This window comes from Erithacus rubecula (genome assembly GCF_903797595.1).
Source record: "Erithacus rubecula genome assembly, chromosome: 3".
Taxonomy (NCBI): Eukaryota; Metazoa; Chordata; class Aves; order Passeriformes; family Muscicapidae; genus Erithacus; species Erithacus rubecula.
The window spans coordinates 134,876,317-134,889,938 of NC_136689.1; the positions used below are offsets into that span (position 1 = coordinate 134,876,317).

General features: G+C 38.8%; 1 protein-coding gene across 4 annotated transcripts in view; it reads right to left on the reverse strand.

The window, feature by feature from the left end:
- SAMD12 (sterile alpha motif domain containing 12) overlaps positions 1 to 13,622 on the reverse strand; it is a 168,526-nt gene that overhangs the window by 87,699 nt on the left and 67,205 nt on the right. For all 4 annotated transcript variants that reach the window (XR_013773742.1, XM_079301816.1, XM_079301815.1 and 1 more), the window contains one exon: positions 3,242 to 3,382. Coding sequence is in view for 3 of the 4 variants with exons in the window: in XM_079301816.1 (XP_079157942.1) it covers positions 3,242 to 3,382 (141 nt within the window). In the remaining variant the exon portion in view is untranslated. The remainder of the gene's footprint in view (positions 1 to 3,241; positions 3,383 to 13,622) is intronic.

Sequence of the window (13,622 nt, forward strand, 5' to 3'; positions counted from 1 at the left end):
CAAGACAAGACTCCAACTGCACAATCACACACTATTCTGGCTTTAAGGGACTGGATGGTGTGTCTTGAATGAAGAAGAATGAAACAGTTTTAAGCCACTTTCTGATCAGAAGTAGAAAAGAATGCTATTGAGTTTTAAAAATGAAGTTAACTTTCTCTGCATACAACATAACACAAAGCCACTTAAAATATCTGGTAACTATTATATAATGCTATTTTAAAACTTTCCCTGTTTGACCCAGCTTCAACTGGGGTATGTACTAAAGTCAGTGGAAGTCTTTTTGCTGACATCAATGGGTTCTGAATTAGGACCTCATTGCTTGCAACCCAGCTTGTGTGCTATATGAATTCAGAAATGGGTTCTAAAAGCTTCTTTCACCTAACAGTCTCCTGAGCTGTGCACTCAGAGACAGAGGGCTTTTCACCCCCTCTTTTTGGAAGACAGTAAGGCACAGCACAGCAATAGCTACAGTGTGACCTGGACTTTGTGAGCAGATTTTTCAAAGGGAAAAACACCTTCTCAAAGGTAAAAATGTTTTCCCAGTGTTCTGCGAAACATAAACTAAACAAACCAGTTACAGAAAGCTATTCCAGTAACAACGTGGATCAGGAACATATAAATCACAATAAGAATATGAGTGGACACAGTTTGGAGAAACTGGGAAAGAGCACAGAACCAGTTTTGGAGAACAACTGACATACAAAGAGCTTTACAACTTGTACTGTGGTTGAGAAGTAATATCCTAACCTTAGTACTTCTATCAAGCATTTTCATCAGACACACTCCAGCTTGGTGTAAATGAGGTGATAAGGGACAGGATTACTGCTGTCATCCTGTCACTCACCGTCCCCTCACCCTGGAATCATACAATTAACACAGGTTTGCTGCACAGGAGAATGTTCTTATAAATTGCTATTCTGACCATAACTGCAGCTCTATTTAAGAAGATGAAAGTAAACAGAGTTTTGGTTCCTCAATCTTTTTAAAATAAAGTCTGGTTAAGCACTCTGGTTTTATTCACCTGGGAGATGCCTGCTTTCATACTAACCTTGATGGACCAATAGCACATGAAGATTATTGACTTCCACACAAGAGGTTTTATAGTCCATCAGGTCCATTCATGGATTTGCTTATTAAAATGGTATTTGTATTATTTTACTGATATGAGTTTGGATTAGTGCCACTGTTTTCTTCCCCTCAAGGACAGAGAGTTCTTGCTCCCTCACACAGCCACTCCCAGCTGAGCTCTGGAACACAGGGCAACCACAAGCTCTTGTGGCTGGTGGTCACACCAGTGGCCACCCAACCCTGAACAGCTTTGAATGCAGCGTGTTCTGCCTTTCTGGCTCACATGGTTACTGTAACAGACCCCAGAAAAGCAAGGATTAAATTCTTTTGACAGAAGTTCTCAGACTGAGCCATTCCCCCAGGGATTTATTGGAGTACCTCTGAAGTGCAGCACAATGGCCAACACCATTGTGGGGGAAGACAGCCAGAGATGCAGACTTCCAGCTTTTTGTCAAACTTGTGTTGCCTTTCATAAAGCACACGATGTCTTGCTTTTACAGGATCAGAGTACATAAGAAGATTCCCTCTACATGGCAGAGAGAGACTACAATAAACACACATACATGCACCCAGTGCTAATCTGCCCTTCACAGTCCAGCATGTGTTTATTCATTCTCTTACTAAAGCCCAAACTTGAATCTTCAACTGCCTGGACAAAGAACAGATCTCAAAGGATGCTGCCCTGAATTCCTTGAAATGGCAGTCATTGCTGCCTGACTGAGCCTAAGTCACACACCAGTTATGCGTCCAGAGCAGAACACAGGAAATGCACAATGCCAGGAAGGAATCTATCTGGACAGCAGTGATCAGCTGATCCAAATTTATAGCTAATGTGTCTTCATTGTCCCATATCAATTAAATCCCAACTTTCATAAGCAGGCCTGTAATAGTGATGGTGGATGACCAGAACTTTGCAGTCCATCGAACTCTCAAGTAACATTCCAGATGCAGTGAAAGAGAGAACCTGGCCAACACTGAAGAAAAGGATGTATGAATAATGGATTAATGGATAAAGGGAAAAGAAGAGTTATAAACATCTGGAGAAAACATTCATGCTTCAGCATGTGCACGACCTTTGACATGACACAAGATGAGGTGAGCTTCTATTAACAGCTCATGGCAAAACAAAGGAACCTTAAAACCCCTCATCACAATCCACAAGACACCAAGACTGAAGAAACAATTCATTTGAGACTTCAGTTCTTTCAGATAAAATGCAGCTTACTCAACTAATCAGTTTTTCCCCAAACACAGTGAGCATGGCTTAATTAGGAACATAATGTAATGTGTGAAGGACATTTTGTTAAAAATACACTGCATGTACTGAGGAACTGTTTTTTTCATACAGTGTGACATACAACAGGCACTGAACCAAAACACCACAGAAGTATGTGGTTTATGCTATCCCACTGGACTACCAAACAGCATTTAACATTGAGAAAGTATAGCAGATATATATTAGAGGGTGTCTAAATGTTCCTTTACAGTATTGCCACAATAACTGCTTTTCTTCCATATTACCACAGCCACTACCAGACAGCTAGCAACAAAAGTCATCATAAAACATCTAAACCTCATTTGGAAAAAATATATAACCTTTTCTGTTACTCCTTCTTCTCTGTCTTCTAATCTAGACTTCGTATTGAGCCCAGTTTTGCATTTTCTTAGCAAAAATTAGAAGTAACTCTATTCAAGTCAATAAAATGATTGCAACATGAAGAAGGAATCAGCCATATGCAAAAAACAGTCTAACATGTAATTTTCCACTGACAGTTCTTACCATAAAACAGGTTACAGAAACTAGAATGTTTTATCTGACACTGTGTTTTATCTAACACTGGAAGTAAACAATTAATGCAAAATGGACAATGCTTTTAAAGACAGTAGGATCTCCATCTTTGCTCTTTATATATAATTATTTTTATCTTAGTAAGCAGACACTTAAGGAGGACCACCATCAAATTGTAGATGGAGCCTATTCATCACACAAAACAGGCAGCTGAACATCTGTATTATTTATGCATTATTTTACCTTTTGGAAAGCATGTGGACTCTATGAGACATTTTCACGCATCATTTCTTGTAGAAGAACATCAAGTCACCTTTTATGCCCTCAGGCAAACTTCTCCTATCTGATCTCAGTAAGTGTCCATATCAAAATTATATTTCATACCTTGTGTAAGCAGCTGGAGGTTTCTGACTTCTTCTCTCACCTTCAGCTGAAGGACTTGCTGCAGAATGTGCTGTCGCAGGCTTTCCTGGGCAATGCCCATTCGTTCAAGCTTTTTGTCAGTAAGTCTCAGCAAAGCACGGCCTGGAAGCAAAAGTCAAAAAGAAAAATCACCCAAGGATTTCCATTAGTGCAATAGGCTCACTCTGACATGATAACTTGCTACAGAAAAAAATTCTCAGTTCTGAAATACCTCATTCTGAGAGGATATTGTTCCATCTGTTAGGTACTTCCTTACAGTTAGAGATTTATGAGCTTTTCTATTGTTTTCTATTGTTTTTCTGTATTGTTTTGGTGCTTTGTGAGATACAGGCATATAAAGCAGGTATCTTGTGTGATTTTAGATAACCAATCACTGTTGTTAAGGCCCAGTTGGTACCCCATAGGTAGGACAACCTCTAAAAGTGCACAACTGACATAGGTGCCTAAATGGACTCTCATCTATTTTGAAATATCATGCCAAGAAATAACTGAAAACCAACAGGCATGGGTTTTACAAATTAAATCAATTTAAGATATACCAAGGATGAATATTGCTGCAATTCAGATATGTCTATAGTTTAGCAGCACCATTTCCCAGCATGGTTCTATATTTCATGGTTCAGTCTTCCAAATCCCTCTTAAAATCAAACCACCACAGCAAAATCAGAAAAAAATATCCTAGAGAACTCTATCAAGTGTATCTAAATTATCCAGAAAAATTTTTTGTCTGACTATAAAATGACATCTGCCCAACTATAAGGATCCTATGGTTTTTGCAGGCATTCACTCCCAGTTTGTGACTTATCCTATAATATTAGGTGAATGTTGAAACACAGTCCCAGGCAGATTGTAGATGTCAAAAAAAACCCTACCATCTCCAGATTTTGCTAGTGAAACTCTGACTCCATCTTTTGGGCAGGTCTATGCTATAAATAAAGGAGCAAGGCTATGCACTGGCTGAGCCAAAGGCAAGGAAGTTGGCAGAATTTTACCCTAGGAAGAAAACCAAAGTGTATTTTCTTTGGTCTTCAGCTCTGCTGTGAGGTAGTACAGGGAGGAGTGTTGTGCAGCCCTCTACTGACTCTTGATTCCCACTATGTATACATTTGCTATCTAAAGGTGCCCTGGCCAATAACAACAAATCAATCTGGAGCTACTTTGATACGACCTTGAAAATGAGATTATTGGTTCACTTTTTAAAACACATTCAACATTTACCTCCTCTGGTTTTTAATTATTACAAATCCCTTTTTTGACTTCTTAGGCCTTATTCAGAAACCAGAAGATAGCAAAGAGCAAGTTATTCCCTATGCAACACAGCAGCCTCTGTGCTACCATTACTATGGCTTTTGGATATTTGAAAGTGTTACTCAACACAGCAAGATAAGGCCCTTATTCAAGCTCTTCCCTTATAAAATAGCAAGGAGTAAAGAATTTTTATAATTATTTTAATTAAAAAATTTAAGATAAATGCCAAAAATTTAAAGAGGCACAGAATATCTGCCCCAAACCAAGGAGTTAGCTGAATGCCTTTCACAAACTGCTAGATTTCACTCACAAGAAGTTCTGTAGGATCTTGATATGACACAATGTAAAATTACTATTAATAAAGCAAGATGTTATTGATCAGATAAAAATGACAGCATTCATAGATTTTTCTGCCTTTCTGTGTCTCTCAAACACTACATGCTACAAAGAATGACCTTTTCATTAGGAAACCTTTCTTTGAAATCATAAACAAGAAGAATTCTAAGGGATAATGTAATAACAAACTATGGAAATTAGGTCTCTTGCAGATCAATGCCAGCTGTCCAATTCTCCTGGTGATAAAGGCAGCAATAACAACTTCAATTTTTATATTGTCTTATCACACTAAAACATCTTAAAGCAACATATGAAGGTTGTACAACAGTTCAAGAGTATGGTCTGTCATGTCAAATTAGCAACTGAAAGAAATAAAAACACAAGGCACCAGTTTAAAGAGTGCCAACACAGATGACATCTTAGGGGAGGGAGTCAGCAACAGTAATATAAAAGGACAGCAGAGGCCATGCATCTCATCCAGTGCCCTCCACCTCTTTTTGACCATGGATATAGTCATTACTCCTTCCTTCCTTCCTTCCTCTGGGCAACTCTTTAGTTCATATTCAAATTGTTTTTCCACCCCAGCCACTGTCTTTGGAAGCACAAAACAGAGATGTCTCTTTTCACCTCCTGGCATGTCAGCTCCTCTGTGGCTTAGACTCAAAGCATGATACTATTGACTCATACTCTCTGCAGCAGCTTGCACAAATTGCCTTAAATTAACTCTTTCTTGCACCAAATCCAAAGTGACATGTTGGCAGTGGTGAGGTGAGAAAGCAAATATCCCAATGTGGCATTTCAAGAATGCACTAAAGGACCTGAATGTGAAAATTCAATCTTCCTTGTACTTTTCCCCCTCTCAACATTTAGAACAACAACATCCATGCCACAACTGGAATAATTTTCATTCTGATACTAAATAATGCATTTGAAAAGATATTTTTAGCGCCTGGACCAGTCACTAAAGCCAATTAGTCACTAAGGCCAAGATCCTGACAATCAGCTAATGATTTTGGATGCTTCCCTGTCTCACTTCCTGTATTATACAAATCTGAAAGAATAATCATTTCTGCTAAGAACTCTGTGTTATTGACAATCAAAACCAACTGCCCAGAGAATTTGTGGAGTCTCTGTCTTTGGAAGCATTCAAAACCTGTTAGACAAGGTCCTGAGCTGCACTTTTCCCTGCTTTGAGTAGATGATTGCCAGAAGTGCCTTCCAATATCATGTGTTCTGTGAAATAACCTGTATGAAGGATCTTGATCTAAAGATCTACTTTCATTAAAAAAGCTAAGATTAAAAAAGGAAATTAATAAAAATACACAAAAAGATGGACATTTTATCAAGCAACACAGTTAAACAGGAAGACAGCCATATAGTAAAAAACTGGGAGTATATTTTTAATTTTCAGAGAGTGCAGATATAACACATTATCCAAAGCAGGGCATGTGACAAAAGTAACATTTTCCAAAAGTATACACTGATCTTTGCTCAGACACAAGTAGAATGAACTTAACTACTATTGCAGGAAAATTTCCCAACACTACAGACAGACACTACCTCCTAGATGTAGGAGCTACTTGCCTAGTAGGGAACAAGACATCTTTTTCAAAAGCACCTAAACTAAGAGAACCATAAAGGTTCCAGTAACAAAGACCTAGGCTAGTTTCAAGGTTGGAAACCAAATGTTTTAAACAAAACTCCACAACTCCCTCAGTACCTGTACTTGTCTTTTAGCACCTAAACCCCAACCCTCTCATACTCAGGGCAGATCAGACGTGGAATGCTCCGAGACACCCTGAGGGCAAACACAAAATATAAAACACTTTCCAGCTTAATAATAGATTGATGGCCTAATTTTTTCTAATATGACTTAGCTGCTGCAGATCTCATTGAATCAAGCTGGGATTAGATGAAAATCTGAATGGAGGGAGAAACATTGCATGCCACAGAACATTAGCAGGAGTATAAGCAGTGGTCCAATGAGGCTGGCATTGGCCCTTGAGCAAGGAAGGCAGCACAGACTGCTGTACCTAATGAGAGATGCTCAGACCCCCCTGCACTGGTGCATCCTATGGCTCTTCCTCCAGCTGCCAGCCCACAGACACATGGAGGGACACCTCACAGAAAGCCTTGAAAGAACTCTTGTGATGCAGGCAAAGGGATAGGTAAGAAAGGGCTTATCTAACATGTGGAAAGAACTGAAGAAATACAGGAAAACAAGGGCAGATAGCTAGTAAGAGGCTGATCTGACAAAAAACCTGAAGAAAACTAATTGTAATTGTATGAGTAATTTAAAGCTGATGAAAATGATCAACCACTAGTGAGAACAAATGATGGTGTGAAATATGGCCAAGACATGTGACCCTGTCTTCTAAGTACAATATGAAAGGTATACCTGATTATCAAGACAAGACATTCAGTTTGCTTACCTGCAAAATCTGAAAAAAATGGAAAATGAGATTCACTAAACCCTAAATTATGTAAGATGAAGCTTTTTTCAAGTCTTTACTTAAATGCTGCAAATGCCATTTTATTCTTAGTTAATAGATAATAGTGTGCTTCTCTAGTTTTTCAAACGTGGTGCTTTTGTGTTTACTTGAAATAGTCTGACCACAGCTTTCCTCTTGCTTAAACAGGCTGATTGTTGCTTCTCTTGACTGCAGTGCTTAAAAACAAGCCTCCTTGGATATATCATGGAAGAAATTTCCATGACAGAGACACAGGCATAAATATCATTGCTCAGGTGCTGGTGAGACACAAATATGAAATTCTCATCATATACTCAGGAAAGAATGCAAACAAGAATGGGCAAAGAAAGAGGCTATGATTTCATAGTAAGAAATGGCAAAATTATGAGAGGAGGCAAGAGATAGTCACCTGCAGAATGAGAATAACCTCATGATGGCAGTGGGGGGAGATGAACACTGGGAAAAGAGATATCTATTAAACTACAGAACTGATTTGAAAAGAGAACAAATGGATATAAATGCAATTGAGGATGCTGAGTTCAGAAATATCTTTTAAAAGAAACAGCACAAACCAGAAATCAATCCAATTTTCAGACCAAATTTGGTATGACTTCATGATGCTTTTCTGGACAACCTATCAGATCTTCTACAGTCCTACATTTTCTGCTTTTCCCATGAGAATTTAAGAGCTTGTCTCTCCTTCTCATGCCTGTCTAATCACTAGTCAACCAGACACATCAGCTGCTTTGTCATCAATGCCTTGTGGCAAATCTACAGCTCCTCTTGCAAAAGCAGCTAGATCTGATTTATCTTACTAATCATTTTAGCCCTAAGACTAATGTAGATTCTTGGTAAACTGCAGCTTGCATCACCATCCTCTTTGTCCCCCCTTCAGATATCTAATATGTCACTAATCAGGGAAGACTCACTCGCTTTAAAAGTAAAAATGGATTCATTTTTCATCTGATTTACCATAGCAGCAAATACCTTATTGATCTACCTGCTAGCATAAGGGCAGCTGCCAGCCTAGGCAAAGATTAGCTCCCAAAATTGCTATTGGCACCTGCCTGGTACTTCTGATGTGATGAAAATATCTCAGCTGGGAACCAGCTTAAATAGACAAGAGACACAAGGGACACTGGTATAGAAATTAAGAATGAACAATAGTTTCTAATCATAAGGACCAGGAGGAGCAGAGACTATTTAACCTTGAAGAATACTGAAGATCTCCAGCTGAGGAAGCTCTGCATCATCTGAGCCAGCATTCTTGTACTTTCCCATCCTGTTAACAAAACCAGTAAACCTCCATGAGGCCATTGGAACTACTTTCTGGTAAGATAGGGGATGGGAGAAGCCCATGACTCCAGCATGTCTCCAGGTGAAGCACAGGAAGGTTCACATATCAATTTTCTCACATTATCAAACTAACTTTGGACACACTTTTATTTGTTAGCACCATCAAAGATGATTCTCAGTCTCTTTCTCACTCATTATTTGCTGGACCTGGATGACATCCACTCTATTATAGAGTTTCTCAAAGAAAACACTGTCATACTGGTCAATAAACATCTGATCAAACTCAAAGAAGCAGCTATGTAAACAAAGGCATTTTCTGAATATTATCTGCATCCCTTGTTTCAACATCATGTTTGTTTAGAGTTCTGACATGAGGAAGTGATGACTATTTTTACTTCTGCCAAAAAATCTACAATAAAATAAGTTTATTTCCATAAAGCCCTGCTGAGGTCACAGTTTTCTTGCATCATCCCATCCTTCCTCCACACTTCTGAAACCCAAGCATGAACAGAATATTAAAAAAAAAGTAACTCAACAGAATCTTTAACTTAGCTACTGTTTCAAATATAAAACTAGTAAAAACCAAAACAGGGTTTCGTTTCTAAATTTGCTTCTGACAAAACTACTAAGATGCATCTGTGAAGCTATTTAACTCAGATTGCTTAGTTTGATGAAATTTCCTCTCAGCTTAGTGCTGCCTTTTCCAATCCCCTCTATATTCCATCATATACCACTGTCATTTTCTATTCCCTTAATTCTGATACAGTCCTCTGAGCTATGTAACTCCTGTTCAATGAGGGTCTCTGAAATCTCAAGTTAGGAGATGTCTTTCTGACACTCAGTTTTCCTTGTCTCTTCCCAAGGATGTCTCCCAGCTAGCTGCCCCCAGTGGCTTCTCCCCAGGCCACTCTCTTCGAGGCTCCTACACTCCTGACAGGCTCGAGCATGATCATCAGCTCAGTCACAACCACACTGGATTGATGCTATGGAACAAAAACAAAAAACCTGTGGCAATGGTGAAGTCATGTAAAAATACTGAAAGACAGTGAGTTAACAGAGCATGGATATAGAATATTCAATATAGAAACTGCAATTTAGAAGTATGTTTATTTGTCCCTGGTAGATACTTCCAGCCAAGTAGCTTTTTTTTTTTTTTTTTTTTTAAGAAATTTTTCCTAATATCCAATATAAATCTTTGCTGGTAGGGTTGTTGTAACCCATGTGCAGGACCTGGCATTTGCCCTTGCTGAACCATGGATTTGGGCTCAATGCTCCCACCCACTTGGTGTTGTCTGCCCTCAATACTTTTGTCCAGAACATCAATAAGGGTCTTCAACAGAACAACTACAGATACCTAAGAGCCTTAGTTATAAAATTTTGAATTAATTACTCTAGTGTCTAATGATTTACAGATATAGTCAAGAATATATTTATTCTAAGACAATATTAAAATACCAATCTCAATGCAGAGAAGGGAAGGGGTTAATGAGAAACTGTGCATTATGATTACTGGAAGTGGTTCAGTTGGTAATTTACTGTACTGATGGGAACTATATTGATTTCTTACAAGTCTTGAGTAAAAGACTCTTAGATGGTCCTGTTTTTCGGATGACCATATTCAGCACCTGATGATTTTAATAGGAGGAAATAGTAATAACTTGAATTCCCTTCTGAAATATAAATTCAAGCACAAATCATATTACAGCACTTTTCAAGTATACTGTAAAATGTGAGACAACCATTTTTAGTGCTCTCAGGAAGGACCCAATAGGACCCACAAAGTAAATTAAGGATAAATGCAAACCTTTAGCAGGCAGTCTATAAATCCACATTGTTTGTTGTACATACATCTGCCAACCTACTTCCTGGACATACAAAATTATATATTATCTACAACTATATATAAAGATAATAGAGACATATAATAATGAGCTTTTATTATATTGCACAGCATATTTTTAAAGAAAAAAATCCTAGGACTATTGTTTGTTGGTACCTGTGTTCCAGATTCATGGTCCCCCTATTCAAATAAACATCCTCAAGGTCCTTCCTGTTTGTGATGGAGTGAATGAATCTGTCAACACACTTGATTTTGTTCACCATCAGCAGGACATGCAGTTCTTCAATTCCTAGTTAATATAATGTTGCTCCCTGTGTAGCACATTATGCACTAAATATCTCATTTCTTTTTTAATTTAAAAAAAATCACATTAGCTCATTCTTGCTGGCAAGAGTCTTGTTAATTTATTCAGGAGTAAACATACATTCATATATTATAATGTACAGCTTCTACACAGAACAGATTAGGAAAGGGAAAGACAATTTGGAAAGCATTAGAATTGACTGAAGTCTTTAAAGCAAACTCAAACAAGAACTTTTTCTCTAACTCTTAATGGTAGACCTTACAAAAATCAGATTTCTTGCAGAAAAAGGGAGCATTTATTAACACAAGAAAAATAACCATACAAATATACCCACCAAAAGACCCTGACACTCGTTCTTGAAGGGACCAACCCAAGTGGAACTGGGAAATTCTTGAAATCACACAGAAGACAATCTATTTATAAGCAAAACCTTTCATTGTTTTCAAGCATTGGGTCTGGCTGAGGCAGAGCTCATTTTCCCCTCAGAGCCTGTGATTTGCAGCAGTAGCTGGGAAGCCACTGAAAACACAGCAGTGTTTTGGCTAGAGCAGTGCTCCCACAGCATCCAGCCTGTCTTTCCAACATCTCCCCCTACACCCAGGCTTGGGATGGGCAAAATCTTGGGAGACGACACAACCAGGAGAGTAAACTGAGCAAAGTGATATTCCATACCACATGACATATGCTCAGACATAAAATCTAAGAAATAGGAAGAGAGGACACTCATTATTTTACAATGTTTGCCTTCCAGAGCAACTACTACATGTGCTGAAGTCCTGCTTCCTAGGAAGTCACCAGATATCACTTCCTGAAGGGATGTGGAGGATAAAATTTTCAGAGTTTTTCCTTTGCTTGAGCATCACATTTTATTTTAGTCAACTGCCTGTATCTCAGCCTACGAGGTTTTTTCCATCTCATTTTCTTCCCCTGCCTTGCTGAGGAGAGGAGTGATAGAGATCTGGGGGCACCTGGTGTCAAGTGAAGATCAACCCACCACAGTCACGCCTTGGAAGGAGATACTGGGGCCATCTGACTCATTCTGCTGGGGAAAGCCATCCCTTCTTCCTCCTGATTATTCAAACTGCCACACAGCATTTAGGCAAAAAACCCTACACAAAGTATTTGAAACATGTTTAATTCATTTTCTGAGTTTCTTCTAGTGCCAAACTTGTGGGAAGCAAGAAGGACCGACATAATGTGAGCAGACAGCTCACTGTACTGCATTGCAGGAGGTCTGTGGGCCATCAAAACTCCAGCACAGCAGAATTTGAGAACTTACATTTTCTAGTAAGATTTTCCAAACACTGCTTTGTTTAAAAGAAAAAGAGAAAAAATTAAATTTTATTAAATATTAAAATTCATATGCTGAGGTACACACAGTATTAAAACACTTCCCAGTCTGCTTCCCTAGCTCTCTCCTGTTCCACATTACCTCCAAGCAGCTTGCAGTGATGCTTTCTTCCACAACCATATCATCTTAATCCTTCATTTTATAAAATAAAAATGAAATTGAGAGAGGTTTTTTGTTCATATTCATTAGGTTAATAATTCATACCAATAAAAATGGAAAATTAAAAGCAACACGTTCACAGGTTAAGCACTGTAGACTGCTTCAACTCTCCTAACCTGAAGGAGGAACCAGACACATCTCTGCAGATGCATGTTTTGCTCTAGCATCTCTCTTTGGGGGCTTTAATTAGAAGCCTGGCATCTGTCAGGTGACACACATCACCTCTAATATGCTTCTGATATGTCTATGCTGCCCATTTCACAACCACAGGAAATACAACTTTCCTGTTGTAAAAGTTACCTCTACTCAAATGTATGTACACTCTTACAGGCACTAATCTGTTGCTGCACTGCTGGCTCAGTAGTACACCAAACTTTGCATTTCTTCCAGTTTCTATTACTGTAGCTCTGAGGAGAATCAGGACAAAAGGATTTTATTTGATTGGTCTATTCCTCCTATTTAATAGTTACACTTGACTTGAAAAACACTGTGAGACAGTCCTTTTGGATAACAAAAACCCCAGATATCTAAGCAACAAATTACTGTAGCTAGTGACACACTTGGGAACTTCTGCAGGGTGCAAGGGCTCCAACTCTGGCAACCCCAGCCCCTTTCCAAGACCAGACACAGAGAACCCACTCCAGAGCTCCTTTTCCTACCTGCTAGAGAAAGGGCCAGCTTCCCTGGCAGGAGGATAATTTGGATGCAAGATTTGAAAGCCCTCAGTCTGAAGGGGAAGCCAGAACTTATTTTCCCTTCAGCTCAGATTGGGACAGCTTTGGGCACGCGTAAAGAATTGACTGCAGGCACTGAGGTAAATTCATGGCTAAAATAAAAAGGGAAGATGTTCAGGTGCCTCCAGGCTTTTTCAGAAAGCACAGAATAGACTAGTCAGGGTGATAATTTAGGAGTTCACTTTTTAATCCAGAGCATCACACCTAGGACCTGAGTTAGGCATAATGGGATCTGTGTGTGTCACTCACTCTGCCTGTTCAGCAGCAGATATCTAAAAAGGAACTTGGGACAAAATACTCTCTCATTCTCCAAAAGCTTGTAATTTAGCAACTAATTAACAAAAACAGAGTTGGCTAATTTTAGCTACAGCTGAGCCTAAGGTCAGTGGATGGCTTCCAGTGACTACAGCAATACTTAGAGCTGCTTGTGAGAGGAATATCACCAACATTTTAAAATGGCAGAATAATTCTGCCATTTCCAATGTGATTTGATTTAGCAGGAAGGGGGAAAGCAAGAAAAAGGTGCTGTAAGGTAAACCCAAACTAATTAAAATGAAACACTAATTAAATGATGAAGCTAATTCACAATCAGAGCCACCTAGC